Here is a 23,998-nt window from a genome sequence, read left to right on the forward strand (position 1 = left end):
TGAGTCTTTGTCTCTCCACACGCATGCGACTCCATGCAACCGTCCAATTCCGTCTCCGTCAAATCAAATCAAACCGGAAACTGAACCGGACCGGCGGTCGAACCGAATATTGTTAGAGCGAAGAATTCACGCTTCTCGATGCCCTGCTGCAAAATTCCTTACCCCCGACCGTCAATTTTCCGAATTTAATATTTTTCTGTTTCCAACCGAATTAAATATTTTCTCAACGTACAAAACAAAATTAAAAAAATTAAATAGAAAATTATATTCTTTGAATTGTAATTTAATTTAATTTACTTTTTCCCCGAATATTTCTCACAACTCTATTTCTGGCTCCCTTACGAACGAGCCCTAAAAGTAAAATCTGAACCGATTTTTCCCCCAATTTATTGTCCGAATAAAAAAAAAAACCGTCGCTAAAAATCCCAAAATTCACACTGTCTCCAAGCAACCAAACGTGTTCTCCTTTCCAACCTGAATTCCCATTTCCTCGCAGTTTCGTTTCATCTCTCCGATTTCCGCCATCGTTAGCAACCGTCGGTTTCGCCCGTGGCCCAATTTGGACGGCTGTGATCGTCCGTCTCTTCAATCACCACCACAACCGCCGCCGCAGGCGTCGCCGTTGGTAATTACTAAATCTATGTTTTTGGGTCTGTTTGGAAGCGTGAGTTTTTGGGTGGGGGATAAATGCATGTGGCTGGGGATCTAGGGTTTCGGAGCCTCGTGCTGGTGGCTTGTTTTCTGGCGCCGGTGATCGGATTCTTCGTGGTTCGGAGAAAATGGCGCCTCGCTAACGCCAGGAGGGAGGAGATCAGGAGACTTTTGGTCTTGGCCAAGGAGGAAGCTGCTAGAGCTGAGTTCGAGGTCACGGCTGGGTATGGCGCCGCTTCGGTGGCTGAGATTAAGGGTCCTTATTGCGTTGTTTGTTACTGCCCCACCACCACGCGCTGCGCCCGCTGCAAAGCGGTTCGCTACTGGTAAGTTTTCTGATATATTATATTGAAATTTAATTCTATTTTCTGTGATTTTGTTTCCAAATTGTGCGTTTTGGGTGGTAATTTGTGATTGTTGATTACATTGCATGTTGAGTATATTATGTATTTTTTTTGGGAAATTTCAATGTGAAACCCAGTCAATTAATTATTTAGGTGGGTGTATTTAATTGGAAATTTGAGAGATTTTAATGGATTTTTATGGAGTTTAACTGATTTGTAGAGATTTTATGTAAAATTTTGATTCAATTTCCTCGAAATCTCATGGGGAGAGGTGAGATTTGTGGATGCTTAAAATACACTACAAAATCTCTCTAATTCCTTCTAATTCCTCAGCTTTTCCAAATTCTTTAAATTCTAATTCTAATTGAATACACCTGGAATGTTATAAACATCTTTAAAATTCTAATTGAATATCTCTAAGGATTTTAATAAACTATCTTAAAATTCTGATTGAATACACATTGAATTTCAATGAATCACTTAAAATCCTGATTGAATACCCTTAAATTCATTAAAAGAATTAAAATCCCTCAAAATCCCAATTGAATACACCCCCCCTCTTATTTTCCCTTTTGCTGAACATTAGATCAGGGGTGGTTTTTTTTGGTAATTAATCTGATTTTATTTCCTGAATATGTTGAAGAAGCTAAAACTCAAAAACCTGTATTTGACGCAGACGGGGGAACAAATTTGATGATTTTTATGTTGTTTTTGATATTACAGAATCTCCCGTGAGTGTTTACAAATGTTATGGGAATTGTTTGTTAAGATGTTACGACATCTGCGAACTAACGATGATTAACAGCCATTTGTAGATCGTTTTTTGTTGTTTTTGTATATGCTTATTTTCAAGAAGTACCACATGGCATAACCGAGATTGTGCTACTTGTCTGAAAGGAAAAATGGTAAAAGATTGGCTAAATGCCGTAGTTAGTTTGTTAAAATTTTAAATAGCTGTTGCCACTATAATATGTTTGATAATGCTGAATGATGAAATAAAAATCCTTGTAGGTGGCTGTAGCCAACCCCTATAAACTTTGATAAGAAATTAAAAACTTTGTGGAATTATAGTTTTATTCATTTAAATGCGGGCATCTGTAATTGGTATGGTATTTATTTTCATGGACATTACATCTAATTAAATGTTTCAGTTCTGGGAAGTGTCAAATTGTTCACTGGCGACAAGGTCACAAGGAAGAGTGCCGTCCTTCTACCATAGTTCACCAGAATATTGATGTGGGAAGTGATTCTGGTCTGAAGGTAACCAAAGAAGACCTTGAAACTAATACCGACAAGTTTCAAAGTAGGCAGTCTGTTGAAAAATCTTCTGAGGAACCTGCATTGCCTAATCCTCATTGCTTTCCCGATGTTGAATGTATAAGGGATGATGATAGTGAAGATGAATTTCTTGCCGAGAGGAAAGGAACAAATTGTACGTCTGACTCAGCAGCTACCTCGTTTTCTGGATTTTCTACTTCTGCCAGCAGTACTGAATCTTCGGACGATGTTTCTGTCAGTGGGAGTGTTAGTTCATTTGAACCTGACAGATCAGATGGACAACCATCTGCTAATGATGCCTTTGACATCCAGCAGATTCCCTTTAATGTTAACAACATCGATCAATCTAAGCCATCATCTCCAAAGTTTGCTAGCTTGGTTGATTCTGTTGATGGTTTTGCTAAGTTAAGTAAGTTGAATCAGGTTAAACCTAGTATAAATGATGAAGAAAATGTGCAGAGATCAAATTTTTCTTCAGGTTTGAACGACAGTGGCATGAGTGAGTGTCCAGTTGCTGAGTCTTGTACACCTTCCTCTGATTTCTGGGGGAACACTCTTGATTCCATAGGGTCCAAGAGTGATGCCCAAGTGTCCAATTCCAGTGTAGCCAGTAATACAAAGATATCTGATTCTGGAGATTCCTTACATTTTTCATTCAACTTGTCTGGAAGTACTGCACCTCCCCTTCATAGGCTAGGCTCCAAGTCAAGGGGCACGAGGTTAGGTGATGATCTTCTAGATTCTTCAGAGCTCAGTAAGTCTACTCATGGAGCAGATTTATCAGAAAAGATTAGTGGAGATGCTGTTAAGGTCAAGAATTCCCCATCACGGAACAGTAAAGGGTTGAAAAAAGAGGATAATGAATCTAGCAGTAATTCACATGCCTTGAAGTTCAGAGAAATTAAGTCTATGTCATCCTCCTCGCCTTCAGTTCAAAGATCTCTTGGCACTGAAAGAGTTTCAAAAAGCACAGATGCTCTGAACTCTAGTAGAGTGCTATCCACAAGTTCAGAAAGGTCAGGTCATGCTGTTAAGAACTGCAGCAGAACTTCTGATGTTTTAAAGTCTAGGGAAGCTGGAACTCCATCACCCAGTGTTTCTGATGCTCGCCTTGCATGTGCTGTTGGAGGTGCACTTCCACGTGTAAAATCTGGAAAAGTGGACTGTGTTGAGGCTAGTGATACTGTTTCATCTCAAGCCACAAATCTTTCAAATGATAGGAATGGCTTGAAAACCTCTGTATTTAAGGTTTTCGATCAGTTTCGCGGATCCAAAATACCAAAGCACTATCCTTTGGGAGTTGGGAGTGAGATTGCAGGAAAATATAGCGAGAAGGTTTGACCTTCTACTGTTTTGTAGTGCCTATTTCTTAAGATTTTAACTGGCTAGAAATAATTGTAAATTGATCATCTGTATTTGTTTCAGCAGGAACTCTTTTCTTATGAATTATTCGTCAAGCTTTACAATTGGAACAAGGTGGAATTGCGCCCTTCTGGCCTTATAAATTGCGGTAACAGGTAACATCATATGGTACCTGTTCATGTGGTCGTGTTTGGAAGAAAAATAATTGCATAGAATCAATTAGTCATGTGAATCGGATTAGATCTTCAGAAAGTCTTGCAGCTGTAACCTTGCTTTTAGTTACTATGTCTTCTTGGTAAGGTGAACTTGCATGTTGCTACTTGTTGCTTTACATAGTCAGTATTACCCAGTTCCACATATATGGTGCAATTCCATCTTTCAGTCTTCTAAACCAGAAATGGAAAATGACCTTGATGTGAGGACACGATTATTACACTGTTTAACTGAATTTGCTTCAATTATTATGTGCATAAAACTTTATTATATGTTTTTGCTCGTTTCATTTTATAACAGATTTGATAGATCAAGCTTTGAGTTTTTTTTATCAGAAGTGTGGTCATTCTGTTTTTAACATATTCTCTATTTTTATTCTGCAGCTGTTATGCCAATGCAGTGCTACAGTGCTTGTCATTTACTCCACCTCTGACTGCTTATTTGCTTCAAGGACTCCATTCTAAAGCTTGTAAGCTTTCGAACATGCTCTCCCCTTTGGATTCCTAGCAAGTACTTGTTTGGTACAGTCGGTAGGTCTTGTATTCTGCACAGTTTATTGATGAGATTTTAATGGGTCAGGTGTAAAGAAGGGATGGTGTTTCATGTGTGAGTTTGAAAGTCTAGTTTTGATGGCAAAGGAAGGGAACTCTCCTCTGCCTCCTATGGGAATCCTTTCCCAGTTAAGAAAAATTGGAAGTCAACTTGGTAATGGGAGAGAAGAAGATGCCCATGAATTTCTAAGGTGTGCCAACTCTGTACATCTCTTGAGCCTAACATACTATTCTATGCATTAGTAACACTATTACTGTTCTTCTGGAAAAACCTTTTATTGACTTGATAAGTTAAATTGACAGGTATGCAATTGACATGATGCAATCTGTTTGCCTTACGGAAACTGGGGTTAATTCTTCGCGCTCTTTGAACGAAGAAACAACTTTAATAGGCCTTACATTTGGAGGCTACCTTCGATCAAAGGTATGTATTACTGTTATTATAAGTTTTATACAACCAAGTTTGTGTTATCTTGTCTGAGCTTGGATAATAATTTTCCTAATAGAATGTATAAATTTGATTTTGTGTTGCAGATAAAATGCACAAAGTGCCAAGGCAAGTCTGAGCGGCAGGAAAGAATGATGGATCTTACTGTAGAGATTGAGGGTGATATAGGAACCCTGGAAGAGGCTCTTCGTCGATTTACGGGTACTGAGACCTTGGATGGGGAGAACAAATACCAATGTAGCAGGTTAGTTGTCCTTTTTTTCCCTTTTCTTCTATAAATATGTTTGAACATCTATTAATTCTGGTTACAGCAAACATTATGTTTTCTTAATCAACCTTTAGGGCAATGAATTATAACTTGGTGAACCATTTTGGCAATGCGATGAATACTATATTAATTTCACATTCTGATTAGATATTATGGGCTATAGGGCATCAAACTAGGGCTTCAAACTCTCTGTTCTATATACAAAATTGAATCCTACTATTATTTTCTTCTCTTTGGCTTGATTATTCGCCGAGGTTTGGTTTAGAGTGAAAGGTACACGAAAAAATGAAGTTCTTATTACAATTTTAGTTCTGGACCTTACCAAGGTTAGTTTTTTTGTCCGATTGTTATCAAATTATACTGGATGTGGTTTTTTTTTTCTGGAGTTGTTATTGTATTCCCCCTCTTTTCCCCCTTTTGTAGTCTGCTTATGGATGGTTACTCATTGATCTGCCCTCAGAGTTTGAACAACTATAAATAAAAAATAAATACATTTAAGTTTTTCTAATTTTATGGAATTGTTGGCTAAGATGCACTAATTTTGTTGGTGCATTTCAATATCATGTCAATCAGTTGCAAATCTTATGAGAAGGCCAAAAAGAAGTTGACAATACTGGAAGCTCCAAATATCCTTACAATTGCACTAAAGCGTTTTCAGGTAATTGAGTTATTGAAGGACGTGTTTTCAGTGTCGGGTTTTTGTAGATTCCTTTTCTTTTATCTGATGTGTTCTCCTGTAAACAGTCTGGTAAGTTTGGGAAGATCAGTAAGCCTATCCGGTTTCCTGAGATCCTGGACTTGGCACCTTTTATGAGTGGTACAAGTGATAAATCGCCTATATACAGACTTTACGGGGTGGTTGTGCACTTAGATATCATGAATGCAGCATTTTCTGGTCACTACGTGTGCTATGTCAGGAATTCCCACAACAAGTGGTTCAAGGTTGATGACAGCACGGTATGTTTTTTACGAAGTTATTTCTTTAATATGGGTTGCAACTTTACTCTTTACTTTTTTGTTATTTAGCTTTTGCTTTTAGCTATCTAGTGTCTACTGTAAGTCAATGGGTTACCTGAAGGAAAATACAACGCAATGAACAAGGTTTCTCCTTCAAACTTCATTTAGTCTACATGTAAAACAAGAAACCGAAGCCCACAAGGATGACAAAAAATGAACTGTCCCACAAATGGTCAACCTCCTTCCACGTCACCCGAAGATTTGGTTCTCTACAACTACAGGGATTTATATTAACTATGTTTGTCACCGATGAAATTTTGTTTTACCTCCAATTGTGATGATATGATGCATTATTAGGTAGCATCCAACCCTTTTAAGAATTACAACTTGAATTTCTATGCTGGACCTTTCAGCGATGCCTTATCTTTTAGTCTCCAGTGTCTTGCTTATTTATTTTCATGCATAACCAGAATGTTGTTGTAATTTCATATCCTAGGACTTTTTAACTGATAATGTGTTGGCTTTGGTTGGGCAGGTAACCCCTGTGGAACTTGAAAAGGTCTTGACGAAAGGCGCTTACATGCTTCTTTATTCAAGGTGATGGATCTCTTCTGTTTTGTTTGCTCTTCTCCCTCCTATCTTTCTCTCGTATAGTTCCTTTCGTCGCTGTTTTTTGGGCTTTTGACTGAACTACCTTGCAGATGCTTGCCAAGGGCCCCGAGATTGATAAGGAACAGAATTATATCTAATGATCCCAAACATCGAGCCATTCCTTCTTGGATCGGTGGAAAGGCTACCAACTTGAAACCCAAATCTGTCTCCAGACTCTCCACACATTCGGGTGTTGACCATTCTGTACCCAATGCATATCCACCAGAGGAGCTGCGGAGGATTTTGGAAGAGGACTCATCAAGTGACAATTCTTCCCTTATCAGCAACAACTCTGACGAAAGTTCTTATAGTACTGGTAGTACTCGTTTGTCTACCAGCACCGATGACTTGTCCGATTACATATTTGGTCATTCAGGGCGTGGTTGGAGTAGATCCTGGAGAAATTTTTCAGATTCCGACACTTCTTCCACATCCTCTTCCTCACCCTCGAGTACTAAGCATTCACCCCTCTCTGATTCGAACAGGTATGCTTCAGTTTCCCCTGAAACTATTGGGAGTAGCAAGCCAGTAGATTCGTTTGGCACAGCGACGGTTACTTTTTTGCACTCTGACACCACTAAACAATGTAGAAAGTTAGCAAGTAGTAGTAGTAGTAGAAATAGGGAAACCGGCACGGAGAGATTAGGACCCGACTCCTTAGGGGATGTAAAATTTAGAAAATCAATAGTAGAGAAAGAACGGTAAACATTTGATTCTCGTATATTTTATGTTCGAAAGCGGTAAATAAAAGAGATGGAGGCCGTGGCCTTTTTTCCGGTTACCCTGTTCAAGTCTAATGTTATTAACACAACCATCTTAAAGCTTCGACGAAGATATGGTGCGTGAGTGTGAACTTTTAGCCGTTGATGCAAATGAGTTTCACAATGTTTAATTGTGCGTAGGCGACTACAGGTAGAGAAGTAGAAGTCATTGCTTCGTTCATGTCGTAATTTTAGTTTATGGGGATCAAAATTTGTGTTGAAGTTAACAAAAGATGGCGGAATTCTTTCAGCGTTTGAGTAAAAGCCTCTCTTGTAATGCAAATAGGAAATAGTGCAACCGGACGAAAACTAAATAGAAGATTTCAAGGTCTGATTTTCGTGTATGGAGAATTTGATACCTAAATATGACTAACTCATCATATGTCACATGACACTTGATAACAACATACAACATCAAACAAAAACAAGGCGGGTACAAGTAGGGGTGGGTCAAGTACAATTATCGTACTAAAAGTCTCGTACCAATTTTCGTATCAAACTTTCAGTATACCAAAGTTCGGTATTACCAAATAATTTGGTTGACATGGTATGATAATAGTAATTGTCACTTTGTTTTGGGACAAAATCTATTTTTGTTTTTGTAACTCACTTCAAGGGAAAAACTTTTTTTTCTTTTTTTTTCCTTATACCTTTATCTCATACATTGTAGCCTAAATTCATTTATTATTCATCATTCATAATTCACACACACAATAATTCAAATGATATGCATCAAGAGTATACCAAAGTTCGGTATTACCAAATAATTTGGTTGACATGGTATGATAATAGTAATTGTCACTTTGTTTTGGGACAAAATCTATTTTTGTTTTTGTAACTCACTTCAAGGGAAAAACATTTTTTTCTTTTTTTTTCCTTATACCTTTATCTCATACATTGTAGTTTAAATTCATTTATTATTCATCATTCACAATTCACACACACAATAATTCAAATGATATGCATCAAGATTCATGATGAAAATTAAGCCTACAATCCAAATAGAAGTTATGAACCAAAACAAATAGAAGTTAACAATCCAAATAGAAGCTAAAGTTTCAAACCAAATGAAAATTGGAACTAAACTTCAAAAAGTAAAATTCATTCATCAATCCTTCAAGCTTGAGATGCCAAAGCTTTTGGAGAAGGCATTGAATTTGTAGAAGATTGAGCTTGTGTCAAGACTACATTACAAGCAAGGAAAACATATTAGTAGCAAGAAGAATTAAAGTTGAAAACCATTTAATGACAAATTTACCAAAAAAATTAAAACATATCATACTTGTTTCCACTTCTTCCATTTCTTTGTAAAATTGACGCATATCTTTCGTTAGTTTCTTGTAGAAGTTTACTTCATCCGCCCTAAGCCAATCACTAGTACACACTAGTGTTTCTACCATTTTAGGAGTCAATGATGCCCTAAAAGGGTCCACAACCCTCCTCCCTAGGCTAAATGCATTTTCACTAGCAACAGTAAAAGTGGGGATTGCAAAGATATCCTTAGCTATATGTCAAAGAATTGGGAACTTTATTGTGTTTGATTTCCACCAACTCAAGAGATCAAAGTCATCAACACCAATGCTAATAAGTAGGGTTTTATTTTCAAATTATTGGAATATTATAAATATATATTATAAATATGTGTTATATGATTATATATTATATAATTTATAAATTATATATTATATTAAATTTTACGGTACTATAATACCATGGTAATGGTATCCATTACTAATACCGTATCAAGAAATTTCAGTACGATACAATACCGTACCATTACCAATTGACATAAAAAATTTGGCAGAAAAGCGGTATGACATGGTTGATACGCCAATTTGGCAAAAAAATCCACCCCTAAGTAATGAGTATAACCTTGGGAGAAAAACTTCGGGTGGGACTTTTGTGGCAAATATTATCCAGTTAAAATAGAACATGTGTTACAAAGTGTGAATGTTCCCAAACAAACATTCGTAGTGCGAACGTCACCCCGAAAAAAAGGCTAATCTGCAATTGAGTCAAGATTGAAGGCGAACCAAAAATAGAAAGAAAAAAAAAAGTAGTCAAGAGTGAAGGCCAACCAAAAATAGAAAAAGAAAGTGGAGGTTGTCGGATTTTAGTAAAAGTGAGTTGGGCCATATAAATGTTGACCGGAAAGTCAACTATTACTCACGGCACGTGATCGTTGGCGGGGAATTTGAACGTTGAAGGAAGACAAACCGAATCGAATCACTCCAAATAAACGGCCCACACGCTACAAACGTAGCCCATATGCATACTTACAGACCTTGGTCCATATCATCCTCTCCAAGTTGAGATTCAGAATAACTTATACGGCAAGGATAAAATCTCACATGATATTTCGTGTTAATAAAATTGAAATAATGAACGAAAGCTTACATAAATTTTATTTTACTTGCACAAAATGATGCTGTGATATAACAATATACCGATGTCATATAAGTTCTTTCTTCTTTAAGTTTCAAATTCAAAGATCAAACCAAAAGCGCTGTCAGCACCAATGATGACAGCCTTTTGACCGTCATGCCAAGTTGCACCAAACCCATGCCCTAATCCCATCCACTTGTTTGGGTGGAGCCCGTCGTCTTGAATTTGGCCTACGTTTAAACCACTTGGATTTGGTGGTTTTTGGTTGGGGATAGATAAGAGTGGAATCATTCAAATTCTTTTGTCAAGTTGAAATTAATGTGTGCTCATCGGCTGGAACTTAGTTCCCAGTTGAACATGGATAGGTGTGTTTTATTATTTTCTACATAGTTTGGAGTACTACTCTCAGTTCTTTAAAAGCATAAAATATCAAATCGATCGCATTACTAATTCTCTCGGCAAAGAGTTGCTTGATTTTATTTAGGACGCTCTTTAGGCAATAACAAGATCTAATTCTTAATGTTGTTAGACTATTAATTACTATGCAGTAATATCAAGGGATAAATAGCAGACCAAAGGGAATAAGAGGAATAGATTTCACATTTGAATGATTTGTCTGGAGGAATGAACTATACTTTTATAGATACTCTTTCCTGAGAGTTGTGAGATTTTTCTAAATGGTCTATTTTTTCATGATAAGACCAAGGGCGGAGCCAGGATTTTTTTTTCTATGGTGGGCTAGCTGAAATTAGTACCATAAAATCATATCTTCATTTTTCTGCCTATATAAATATAATAATCAACATGAAACAACAACAGTAGAATATATATAAACTATTCTCAAAATCGTAACCCTAACTGACAAATTCAATGACTAGAGAAATAATTAACCTACTAATTAAACCAAGAATAAGTAAATAAAGAGATTAAGATCATACCAAAGGTGGCACTTATTGAAAAATCTCAATAGAAAGTAAGGAAATTGCAGAGATATGAATTTAATGGTGGATTCAAACAATTAAAGCATGGGTTCACAAAAAACCTTCCCGGACTACACCCCTACAACCCACCTTAGTCATACATCTTATCACACCCGTTGATTATACGTATATCCATATACCAATCTTATAATGCACCTCCATACATCAAATACACATATAGTAAAACCAACATCATCATAATTATATTCCAACAATTTAGAGACTTTTGTATTTCAGCTTGATTTTGAATTCCATTTGCCTTTTTTTTCCAGAAACAAAGTACGTACGAGTGGATATAAAGTCCCGATCGATATTTGATAATTTGATACTGGGCGGTATATTGTTGGAAGAATCAATCTAATTAATTACATATAAATTACTTGAGAAGGGTATTGTTTGTTAATATCCAGCTAAAAAAGAATTCAGTTGAAGAGTCATGCATGCAACCAAATTTCATGGGCAAAGCATATAGCAAGCATCCATGCATGCATGCATGCAGGCACCGCGCCTGAATATATGTGGATATGTACACGGTTTAGCTTTTCCACGGAAACTGAAAGTCACGAAAAAAGTTAAACGCCCGTACACACCGCAAGTATCCCTTGTGTTACGGCGATGTCCAAGAAAGCAGCAACAATGTTCTCATTTTTCTTTTCGGCTGAAAGATTGCTGTCTGACGATCTCTTTCCGTATGCTAGCTCATGCTTTTCATCAACCTCGCCACGCATTGCATCTCTTGAGAGTTAATGTATCTCTCGTTGATGGAATGAAAGGCCTTGTATGAATTTATAAATTGAGTTGCTTTTTAAGTAGTTTTATGGTAGAATTTTAACTTTTTTTATGACATGAGAACATGTTATCCCACGTGTGAAGCCTAACGTCTACATGTACTCCACGTCATCCAATTTATAATGTCTACGTGTTAGATTTGAAAATTAGTTATATGTGAAATGGAATGCTGAAAATAAATCTCACATAAATGAAAGGAATGATCTTGCATGAACTTAAAAATAAGTTAAAGCACTCACTGTATTACCGTTTAATTTTAGGAAAAATTAGTATTTGGTTCCTAGTTTCTAATGTTCATTGATTGAGACATTATCACTTTTTAGATTTTGATCAAAGTTCCTAATATTAATGTATCAATGAATTACATGTCAGTTACATAATTTTTTAAAATAAAAATTAGTAATTGATTTAGGGTTTTAATACTCACATCCTTATTAAACTCCTAATTAATTTTCAAAATATAAAAAAAATAAAATTAGAATAAATTTGTACACATTAGTTTTTTTTTAAATTTCAAAATTTCATAAAAAAAAAATTCAAATTTTTAATCTTATGTGTACCCATTCATATACCAAATTGTTATCCGTAAAATGTACCTTTTTTTTTAATATAAATTGAACCTATTTGTTCATATAAAATTCATTCAATCTTTTTTCTATTCCATTTTTTAAACTTATATGGATACATTCTATTTGGTTGATTTGAGAATGTATCCATGCCAAGTTTAATAGAAGAAATTTAATAATGTTATTAAGCCTTATATATATATATATATATATATTGTGAAAAATGTACCCATGTTTTGGTGCAATAATTTTTTGTTTAGTTTTGATGAACGTATCCATGTATATGTATAATCTATTTGAGAGTATAATTTATCTATAATATTTTTTTTATCCCATAAATTGTGGATTTTATTTAAAAAATCTCATTAATATAAATAACTAAATTTTTTTTTAATTTAAAATTATAATAACTTACATAAAAATACATTATTACATTAATGTCAAGAGTTTCGATCGAAAACTGAAATCCACAAAAGTTTCAATAAAAAAATATTATTAATTAAGGACCGTCAAAGGCGTAATTTATGAATAAAATATTATCCCAATTTTATAATAAAAGATTAACTTCTTTATGAATCCATTCAACGACTCATTTTTCTTTTTCTTTGACAAGGCCAGTCAAAGGCATAATTTATTATCCCATTCATAGTAGGGTCACCCTTTGACCCGTGTTTATGTATGCTCCTGACCCGATGAGGAATTTGAATATACATATTGAAGTACAATGACTAAAATACCACGTGCATATTATATTGTCGGTGCAGCGGAATATGGAATTTATATTTATTTGAACGAAATGCCGATTTAATATTTGAATTATCATTTCAATAAAAATTAGATCTTTGATTTATTTTTTCAGTAAAATAAGTTTTTAAAGTCATTAAAAATTGCTAATATCATCCATATTATTATATTTAAAGCTATTTTATCAATTTTTTTTATCAACTTAAGTCACTTGACATACTTTAGAGTGTAATACCGTTATTTTCTCGCTTATAAACCATTAACATTTCATTAGGTTGCGAATCTAACGTCTAATTTACCTTCCATTTTTTACACTATTTCTTATGAAAAACTACCAATTTACCCTTCAAAGTTAACTCTATACACTATTTCTTTATGGAAAAACTATCAATCTACCCTCTATGTGTATCACATGCAAGTAATGTGACTTCAATTAATGGAAAATTGAATATAGTAGCTTTGAATATAATGTTAGAGATGTAATTGACATATTTTTTTAATTTAAGGACTGATTTTTTCTGAAAAAGTAGTTTAAGGACCTAATTTTCACTAAAGTGATAATTCAGTAACTAAATTAACAGTTTACGCTATTCATTTTATTATGAATTAACAACAATATAATACATTCTCTGCAATAAGAAATTTTTACTACATTCTTTGTAATAAATAAAATTTTTTAATAAATTCTATGTAATAAGATGGAATTTTATATGAGGCCACGTGTACCAAGTAACATTTTTTAACAATTGTTGGAACTGCATGCACTGTGGTAATCCAATCAAATAAGTCCTAATCAGCTAAAAAAATTAAAATACAATTAGCAAAAAGAAATAGATCAACATCTTTTACTCAGGCTAGTCGCCACATTTTATTTTTATTTCATTGCAAATTTTGGTTTGTTATAACTAAAATAAAAAGGAGGTTTTAGCAGGCTCTGAAATGACTAAGCAATTAGAAAAAAAATGCAGAAGAAAAAGAAATAACGGGCTTGGACCCAAACTGACCAAACTAAACATGATTTGGTTTCGTTAGAGGTTTTAGAGCATTTTCAAACGAGTTAGCAAATTTTTTTTTTTAATTGTTATTTGTTAACTTATTTGACGCTTTTAGACTATCTTAAAAATTTGTTGCCCAAACTACTTTAAAATATTAATCTAATAACTTTCTCTTATCTTTTGAAACCCAAATTTTAATATTCAAAATCTTTACTAAACAAATTTTTTCAATAAAATATATTACGGAACTCAACTTGTTAACTTGAACAAGTGGCATTTGGGCTTGTAATATACAAGGTCAGTTTCTAATTTTTCAATTTGCTAATTGGGTTGCTATTTTCGTTGGAGATACGTTTTTTCTTAGTACCATAACAAATTTAACTTTACTATCCAACTACTACCTCGCTTGGAGATGCTTTTAGGTAAAACTAACAAACCAATTTGTTTCCCATTTACTACAAAAAAAGTGCAATAGTCACCAATAGACAATATTGGAAAATAATTGCAACGAGTAAAAAGAATTTGAGTTTGTGTAGAAAGTGTCATTTTGGCGCTGTTTGTGTTAACAATGACAACAAATAGTAGCAACCATTCAGTACTACTGTCTGATAGTATTCATCTTCACTTGAAAGTGAAAGGTCTTAGGTTTGAATCTCGTGGATGGTGAATTCGATATCAAATTAGGTTGCCCATTATGCGGCTTAGCCGAACTCCCCCTCCTCTTAGTGTAAAAATGTTGATATACTAAATAAATAAATAAATAGTAGTAATGTCACATCCCGGCCCGGGATGGATCACTTCTCGGGCCCGCTCCACCACCGTAGCACGATATTGTCCGCTTTGGGCCCCGACCACGCCCTCACGGTTTTGTTTCTGGGAACTCACACGAGAACTTCCCGATGGGTCACCCATCCTGGGAATGCTCTCGCGTGCTTCTCGCTTAACTTCGAAGTTCCTACGGAACCCGAAGCTAGTGAGCTCCCAAAAGGCCTCGTGCTAGGTAGGGATGAGAATATGCATTTAAGGATCACTCCCCTGGGCGATGTGGGATGTCACAATCCACCCCCCTTAGGGGCCCGACGTTTTCGTCGGCACACACGCGACCAAGGTTAGGCTCTGATACCAAATTGTCACATCCCGGCCCAAGGCGGATCACTTCCCGGGCCCACTCCACCACCGTAGCACGATATTGTCCGCTTTGGGCCCCGACCACACCCTCATGGTTTTGTTTCTAGAAACTCACACGAGAACTTCCCGATGGGTCACCCATCCTGGAAATGCTCTCGCGCGCTTCTCGCTTAACTTCGGAGTTCCTACGGAACCCGAAGCCAGTGAGCTCCCAAAATGCCTCGTGTTAGGTAGGGATGAGAATATACATTTAAGGATCACTCCCCTGGACGATGTGGGATGTCACAAGCAAAGGGTCCTTTTTTACACCAACGCCCACATCTTTTACGCTTTGCCACTACTAACACTATTCTTACTTCAACAATAACTACCATGAATTACTAATTGCTATTTTTGTTAGTGTTAGGGCTTAATACTTTATGAACTGAACAATGAAATCGAACTGAATCAAACTTCTGAAACCAAAGATTACCGAATTGAAATTTATTATATTAAATATATATTAGTGTAGTTGGTTGAGATTAATCTCAACCATTGATTCCTAAAGACAAATTTATTAAGTCATTCTCTCTCTTCCATCTCGACTCACCCTCTCCGTACCTCTCAACTCACTCTCTCTCTCCCCCTCCCTCTTGACTCATTCTCTCTCTCATGCCTCTCGACATCATCAACGCTCAGCAACGACTCACCTTAGTCTCACTCTCAGTTTATCTCCTTTAGCTTAAGTCAAGGTAAAATTCTTGTAATCTTTTTGTAATTGCAAGTTGCTTTCTATTTCAGGTTTCAACTTGAACTTAAACTTTGGTGTTATGCCATTTAAAATTTGAAGTTAAGATAAAATTTGGCACTCAACTTCGAACCCTCAAATTCTCATAAAAATTACACCAAAATTTGTACTCAAAGTCACTTATATATGGGCTAAAAATGGGAGATCCGAAAACAGTTGGTCTAACAAACAAAGCTTGATCCAACTTTTCAGTTTACCAAACCAAAAGGAAACCAATCCAATTTTTCGGTTTACCGAAAATTTCAATTTCATTTGTTTTTGGTTTGACATTTTCGGTTTCCGAAAAATTGGATACGGCTTAATTATTCAACATCGGTGATCTCGTTAATTTTATTGTTCATATGAATCTAGAAAATACAATGTTCCACACATCAATTTCATCACTCAATAATCTAGAATTAGGGACACAATTAATCACGTTTTACAAAATGCATTTGTATATTATAGACTTCGAGTTCAAGGCAACAATAGAGACCCAAAGCCAGAAAAACAAAAAAAAAACAAAACAAAACAAAACAAAAAACAAAAAAGTCCACAGATAAAAGAAAGTCAAGTAGAAATGAACACAGCGAGTCCATCGATTAGCTTTAGCACCGAAAAAATGAACACAGTGAGTCCATCGATTGTTGGCTGCTGATCATAACGATCGCAGAAATCATTAAGATCATTAATCAAAAGTTAAGTTGGCAGGAAAACATGATTAATTCTTAGAATAAACAAGAGGGTTTGAAATTAAGGGAATAAAAGACTACTAATAGTCAAGAAAATTGGGCGCCTGCACGGCTAGTTAATTATATATATGATGACTTATATGCAAATTAACATAATCTTAGATAGCTTTATTCTCTACTAATCCATCCAAGTCCAACGCAATGGAAACAGAATAGTTATAAATAAAAGAAAATTTGGGTTTTGGCAAAATAATATTCTCCAAAATTTGGTGGGATTAGACGAAAAATTGATCACTTGTCCTTGCTGATATTAGGTGAAATTGTTGAAATGTGGACATTGGTTGTCTCTATGAGAAAAGAAGAGTTTAAATATCATAACCTCACTTCAATTAATACCAAGGCTTTTTGTAATTTATTAATTAGGGACAATATTGATATTGTTGGAACCTTTGGTTTGTACTATGTCTAGACAATACTTGCATTTAATCTTTATCATTGATTTTTTTAATAACTGAATTGTTCATTTAAATATGTTACTTAGTACCAACAACATTATTGTTTAATTTCATGATCATCTTTTCAAGATCATTTCTACAAAAAATAATCAAAACATAAATCATTTAATTATCATGTATGTATCAAATAATTGAATTGTTTATTTAAATATGTTACTTAGTACCAACACCATCTGTAACATCCCACATCGTCAGGGGAATGGATCCTGTAAGCCTTATATGTATATTCTCATCTCTACCTAGCATGAGGTCTTTTGGAAGCTCATTGGCTTCGGATTCTGTAGGAACTCCGAAGTTAAGCAAGTTCATGCGAGAGCAATCCCAGGATGGGTGATCCCCTGGGAAGTTCTCAAATGAGTTCCCAGAAACAAAATCGTGAGGGCGTAGTCGAGGTCCAAAGCTGACAATATCGTGCTACGGTGAAGTAGAGCCCGGAATGTGATGGAGGCCCGAACCGGGATGTGTCACCATCTATTTGTTCAACCAATATAAATAATTATCAAGAAATGACAATATTCTGATTATAAAAGTTGAAAAAAATGAATAAGTAGAAATATGATGTTAATTGCAAGGGGTGAGTAAGGTGGTGCGCCCCATGAGATGTATGCAAATATTTTCCTATCATAAATTTCATACTTGACAATTGAAATCTTTTTAAACGAATTCAAATTTCAATGCACTTGCAACATAGTGACATGATACAACAATTTCACCTTAAGTTATTTTTCAAATTTCAATACTACTACGGGTTGGTTTGAAATACTTGGAGCGCTTTTAGATATAATATTTTTTGTTTCAAAAGCATTTTAAGTGCTTGTTTTTAGGATTCACTTGCATTTTTATTAAGAATGATTTCAAAAATATTTTTACAAAAAACATTTTAATCATTTTAAAATTACTTTCACATGAATGCATATGGCGGTAGGCCATAGTCAACAGATTGCATGAAAGCAATTGTCCAACATACTATAGTTATTGATTAAGCTTTATTATTCAAAGCTTTAAAGTTGGAACTCCTACTAGCTATAAAATACTACAAATTTTACAAAATATTATTATATACTAATAATCTTTTTGGTTTTTGACCCATTAATTTTTGTTGTAGTTGGACCGTTATAAATTATGACACTGAGATGCCATAATCCCTAATACACCACCTAAAAAACTCACACATAATTCAATTATATTGGAACACATATAGTCGTTAAGTTTGAGCACGACACATGTTTTCATATTGTGATAAAGTTTACTCTCAAATGAGCCTTTAATGTACTTTTAGTACATCCAATTTCTTATCACCTACACATTCAGCATCAAATCCATCCACATTACCTACACATTCGGTATCAAATGGATCCACATTAGCCATATCTAAGTCTCCAATATAATAAACTGTAAGCCAAAAATCAATTTATTTCATATAAATAACATTAAATCAGAAAAATGATGGTAGACAAAAAAAAAAATTATAATGGTAATTGCCGCTTGCTACTCAAACTCTCTCAAGTTCTTTTTTCTCTCTAGTAACCAATTTCTTGACATGAAACGTTTTTAAAATCATAACATCTAAAGTCAATCATGATAAAAAAAAAAAACCAACATTTAATTAACTATTAGTTTAGCTAGATTTCTCTTCTCATTGTTAGAAAAATCTATTAGAAGAGATTTCAAAACAAATCTCCCGATTCAGTTAACTTGAGCACAAATCGACTGGCTTGTTCCTAATTGGAATTGCCAATGTATAATTTGTGAATACAAACATTTCAAGACACGCATAACTGTTGGATATATGTCAACAATCTGTGATAAACTTAAATATGCTAATAATAAATGTGAATAAATATATTACATAGAATAAACAAAATGAAATAATATTTAAGCAGATAAACAGAAGATCTAGGTTTGCGTACCGCAAGGTCCTTGAAACAAAATTTTTGTCCATACTCAGTGCTTGTAGTTCTACGAACGTCTGCTTCACCATGATTCAACGATCTAAGTTAGAATTCCAGCAGCGGAAAACTAGATTTCTAGTGAATTTCTTTGTGTTACTCTTAGTATGCTTGGTATATAAAGATTAATGATTTTCAGTGAATCGAATGATATGCAGATGCATGTATTTATAGTGAACATACGTCTGTTCGCAATAGACATGTTTTTGGGAGGCGACTGTTCAACGCAAAGGGTGTGTTGCTCCATCTGTTTCTCAAATATTTTCATACGTTAATTAATTATATACGTTAATTATTAATTAATTATCAATTAATTAGTACATCCTAAAGCCTAACTCTAAGGTTAAGCTCAATTTATTTCTTTATGGTCCATCACTCCAATCACTATCTATAAAGGACAAAACCTTATAAAGTGAGAAATCCTTTTGGTAATGAGTGCATTTTTGCTCACTACCCAATTTATCACCATTAGATGATTTTGAATTTTGAGATTTGTACTTATCTACTACACGAATCTCAAAATTCAAACTCATCTAACGGTGATGAATAAGGTGATGAGCATACATCACACTAAATGATGGTGAGCAAAAATACTCCTTTTGGGAATGACCAATGTAAAATAATAAAATTTCTGCTCAAAATTTCTAATAATACCCCATAGTTAAATTGAAATTTCATTCAAAATCCAACAATAAAAACATCTAGGACAAAATGAGTCGCCCACGTTCAATTATTTCATGTGATCAGTTCAAGCAGAAAGTACTGAAGATTCCACACTGATTTGCACTTTTGCGACTGCTGCAAAACATGACATGAAATAAAGTGGTTCTAATTACTTCTGTTTTCTTCTTCTTCTTCCAAGAATCAAGAAATATAAAAGAAAACGAGAAATATTATGGTTTTTGTGAGGCTCGGGAAGAGCCAGCATGCTTTGGCTTTCATTATGTTGCTTTTTCCCATCAAGGAAAGGATCGGGAGCACAGTAAAATGGTGACAAACCACAAAGTGCGCACACATATTTGACTGAAAAAAAAAAAAAAACACCAATATGGAGAAAATATAAAGTCATAGGAGAAGGCACTATTTCATATTGTACGTCTTTAATTTGATTTTTGATGTTGATGAATTGTAAGATAATGGATAGAGAGGTTGAAACGCTTTTATGAATATATCAAACTTAAAAAAGATGGATTATCGTGGCAAAACTACCAGCTGATCTTATTTTTTTAAAGAAAAAATCACTCATAAATAATTAGATATGATCCTTAAATATAATTACAACACATCTGATCGTGAATCGATAATTATACTAATTCATGACGTAGTGACCAAGTTCTACACGTTCATGGCATAGTAGACTCAATTATCGTAGTGACCAAGTTCTACACGTTCATGGCATAGTAGACTCAATTATCGTGTCGTCATGTGTCAATATAAATTTTTGTAAAGAAAAATTTGCTCAAATTGTTCTGTAGGTGATACGGAACATCACAATAGCTTATGTTCTTCTTTTAAAAGTTCTCTTTAAACAGAATAAGTCCTAAACGTATGCAACGTTTCTTTGAGATTCACTATTAACATGGTCTTATGCTATTCATGGAGAGACCATTTAAGTAACGGAAGCATTTTTCCTTACCATTATAACTATAATGTAAGCTCATTATACATCTCGTTACGATGAGATGTGTGATGGTGAGAAAAATGCTCCTTTAAGTACCTGTTGGATAAAAGAAAGTGCGTGTATGAAAAGGAACCGACTGGACTGGCAAATGACAAACCCTAAGCCACGTTTCATCAGTCATACACTCCATCCAAATCCAGAATCTAGAAAAATTCAAAGAAAACAAAATCAGGCATTATCTCTGATGAGCCAGTGGTGCTTCTGCTTCTGCAGAAGGCCAGAGCAGAAAACAGCTAAGCATCGGAATCAAATAGTGTACTCCCACCCATAGGAAACTCATCCTTCCCATCAAGCCATTGAGCAATCAGCTCCAAACTTCAAGCAATCAGAAGCCACAAACCGCCATACCTCTCCTTCTCTCTCTCCAAAACAATCAAAAGCCAAAAAGAACAGCACTTTTGAATTTCGACTTCGACTATTGACACCGCCCAAGAGGCAAGAGGCAAGAGGCAAAGAGCCGGTCCAGACCCCATTAAAGACGCCCCCCCACAGGCTCACAGCACCTAAGCAGCTGAAAACTTATAACTTACATTTGACCGTAACATAACTGCCACATTCATTAACTACCATACTGAAAACACTAGTGTATTGCACTCTAAAACAGTCATCGAAAAATATTAACACTCTAAAATAGTCATGTCCACTCTAAAATAGTCATGTTTTACGTTTTACGTTTTCCGTTTCAGTTTTCATTTGAAAACTACAAGAGAAGCATGAAGGATAACTATTTTAGAGTGTCAACAACCACTCCCTAATTTATAACTTACATTTGACAAAATAACAGAACCAAATAGAAATTAATTAATAACAAAAACAGCTTCAAAATTCACATAAAATTCCTGCATGGTTTGATATCCCCCTTCAAAATTTAAATCAAACACTAACAGATAATCATCTAAACAATAACTAAAATCACATAGAATAACAAGAGTAATTAGCACTCTAAAATAGTTATAAATAACTGTAATTAACACTTTACAATAATCATGCTTCAGGTTTCACGTTTCAAATTAGGAGAGAAGCGCGAACAATGACTAATGTTCAGTGTCAATAACAGCTCCTTAACTATTTCTATTATAAACAAGTGACAAAATAAGAGTACCAAATGATAATTAATTAATAGGAAAAACAGCTTTCTAAATTCTAACGTCACATTAAAATCCTGCATGAAAACACACAACCAAAATCGCATAGAATACCAACGGTAATTCACATAGAAATTAAACAAGAAATTTAAAATGTAAAGTACCCAAAGTTACAAAAAAAACAATAAAAGTAGCTTCTCGTTTCTTAATTCACAGTAACTAAGAGACAGAATACAAAAAAGGCGAATAAGAGAGACATCAAGGTTCTCAGTAAGGCGGTGGAGGCGGTGGTTGCCTTGCAGTTGGAACCCATATTACATCAGTAGGCAAGTGACCGCTGTACATGGTCATCCCACACGTTTGTGACGGCTGCGGCGCGTGTCCCCCACTCTCGGCTGCACCCCCAGAAACCTGCGGCGAATGACCCTCACCCTCACCCGAGTTCCTGACCACCTCGTCTTCCACGGGGAGCCGATGGTAAGAAGGATTGGTAAACGACGCGGCGACTAGGTAAACGGTTCCTGCGGCTATTAGGGCTCCGGCCACGAGGCCCCCGACGATCTGGCCCTGCGGGCCCGCCAGAGAGATGGTGAAGCCGCTGGGGTTGGAGACGGGGCAAGACGGCAACGATTGGGAGAGGAAAGTAGCGGATATGGAGAGGATGTCGAAACGGCCGTGAAAAGTTACGGTGGCGCCTGGCGTAGTTGACGGCTGGCGAAGGGTGACGTTCGCCACGGTTCCGGAGCCGGTGAGAACGCAGAGCCCAATATTTTTGCTAGAGCAGAAGCGGGAGACTGCTTCGACGACGTCGTTTCCGGAGTGCACTTCGAGAATGTAGGGGCTCATTGGAGGCTCAGAATCGCGAGTTATGATGACGGGGGGCTTGGGTTTGTTTTTGGAGCCAGGTGGGCGGCCTCGGGGCCGTCGGATGACTTCAATGGTGGCGCCATCGGCAGATGGGTTGTTGATGTTGTTGGGGTCGGAGGAGGAGTTGGGGTGGGGATTGTGGGGAGATGGGTTGGTGGTGGTGATGGTGGCTGTGCCGCTGCTGGTTCGGCTGGTGTCTTCTTCTTCGGAGGTTTGGGATTCGCGGAGGGGGATGACTTGGAAGGGGCTGGAGAATTGGTGGGCGTGGTGGTGTAAGTGTTGGTGGTGGGGGTTTTGTTGGTTTGGGTGGTGAAGCTTGGAGAAGATGTTTTGGGAGTCACTCTTGCTGTCAACATACTCACCTCTCATATTTGTTTATCCTTCTTCTCTCTTTCTTTTTTATTTTTGGGATTTATTGGGTTTTTATTTAAATATAACTCTCTAGCTGCTGAGCTGAGGCAGGTAAAGTGATTGGTGGGTTTATGGGGAGAGAAATGAATAAAATAAAGAGGAAGGAGAGGGAGGATTTAGGGGGTTATGAAGTTGATGGGGAGGGGGGCAGGAGGAGGAGGAAGTAGAAGAGAGATGGGGTGAGGTGGTGTTTGGATTTATTTATAATAAATATATGGGATGAGGATGAAATGTTATGATATGGATATGGCTATGCATGCAGTGCAGAGGGGGTGGTGGGTGAGCTTGGAAACCAAGTAAAGACCAATGGCGCCGCTGTTTGGGTAGGGTCCACACATCACACAGAGAGAGAGAGAGAGAGAGAGAGAGAGAGAGAGCAGTCATTCAGGAAAATGGAAAGAGAATGGGTATTGGTTTAGCTCAAGGTGTCTGGCACCGCCTTAGTACTCTTTTGTTCAAAGTTAGAGAGAGAGAGAGAGAGGGGAGTGATTGAGGGCCTTCCTTCCCGACCGAACGGATTGAAAGCGACTGGCGTTGATGCTTATGGTTTTGGGCAATGGGGGATGCCTTTCAATCTCTCTCTCTCTCTCACTAGTTACGTTACAATTAGCATTAGCCAACTTCCTACTAGGTTGTTTTTCTCATGCTCAGTAATTTTCAACACTGACTATTATTCGTTATCTTTTGAAAATCAGATTAAATAACAAAAACAACAAACTTAATTAAACAAAATTCGTATATTTTTTTTCTTTAAAATATTACTATATAATGAAAGATAAGACGTAATTTACCTTGTGAAAAGAGATATGAAAGTTATATGGTATAACGTATAGTTGTGCATATTTGATTTTAAATTTTATTATTTATCAAAAAAGATTAACATATGATTCATCACATGACATGAGGTCATGAGCAGTTTAAGAATAAAAAATACGGCGGATTGTGATTCAATTTTTTAAAA

The 23,998-nt window shown here is 35.8% G+C and overlaps 2 protein-coding genes across 3 annotated transcripts; one reads left to right on the top strand and one right to left on the bottom strand.

Annotated features, from left to right (window-relative positions):
- The first annotated feature begins 328 nt into the window (after positions 1 to 328).
- On the top strand, positions 329 to 7,499 carry LOC137717773 (ubiquitin carboxyl-terminal hydrolase 16-like). Of its 2 annotated transcripts, none has more exons than XM_068457253.1 (11): positions 329 to 977; positions 2,147 to 3,608; positions 3,699 to 3,790; positions 4,232 to 4,317; positions 4,428 to 4,590; positions 4,703 to 4,823; positions 4,934 to 5,091; positions 5,689 to 5,773; positions 5,860 to 6,072; positions 6,608 to 6,669; positions 6,774 to 7,499. In XM_068457253.1, exons 1-11 carry the CDS (start codon positions 688 to 690, stop codon positions 7,426 to 7,428), a joined length of 3,387 nt encoding a protein of 1,128 aa, XP_068313354.1. In that variant the 5' UTR covers positions 329 to 687; the 3' UTR covers positions 7,429 to 7,499. The 2 variants fall into 2 exon arrangements, with proteins under 2 accessions (XP_068313354.1, XP_068313355.1); XM_068457254.1 differs by having other exon boundaries at positions 3,702 to 3,790.
- Positions 7,500 to 21,944: 14,445 nt separating this feature from the next.
- LOC137718507 (AT-hook motif nuclear-localized protein 28-like) lies at positions 21,945 to 23,202 on the bottom strand. The gene has a single exon (XM_068458065.1). The coding sequence runs from the start codon at positions 22,993 to 22,995 to the stop codon at positions 22,027 to 22,029; it is 969 nt and encodes a 322-aa protein (XP_068314166.1). The 5' UTR covers positions 22,996 to 23,202; the 3' UTR covers positions 21,945 to 22,026.
- Positions 23,203 to 23,998: the final 796 nt, after the last annotated feature.

The sequence above is a fragment of the Pyrus communis genome, chromosome 15, assembly GCF_963583255.1.
Source record: "Pyrus communis chromosome 15, drPyrComm1.1, whole genome shotgun sequence".
In the NCBI taxonomy this organism is placed as follows: Eukaryota; Viridiplantae; Streptophyta; class Magnoliopsida; order Rosales; family Rosaceae; genus Pyrus; species Pyrus communis.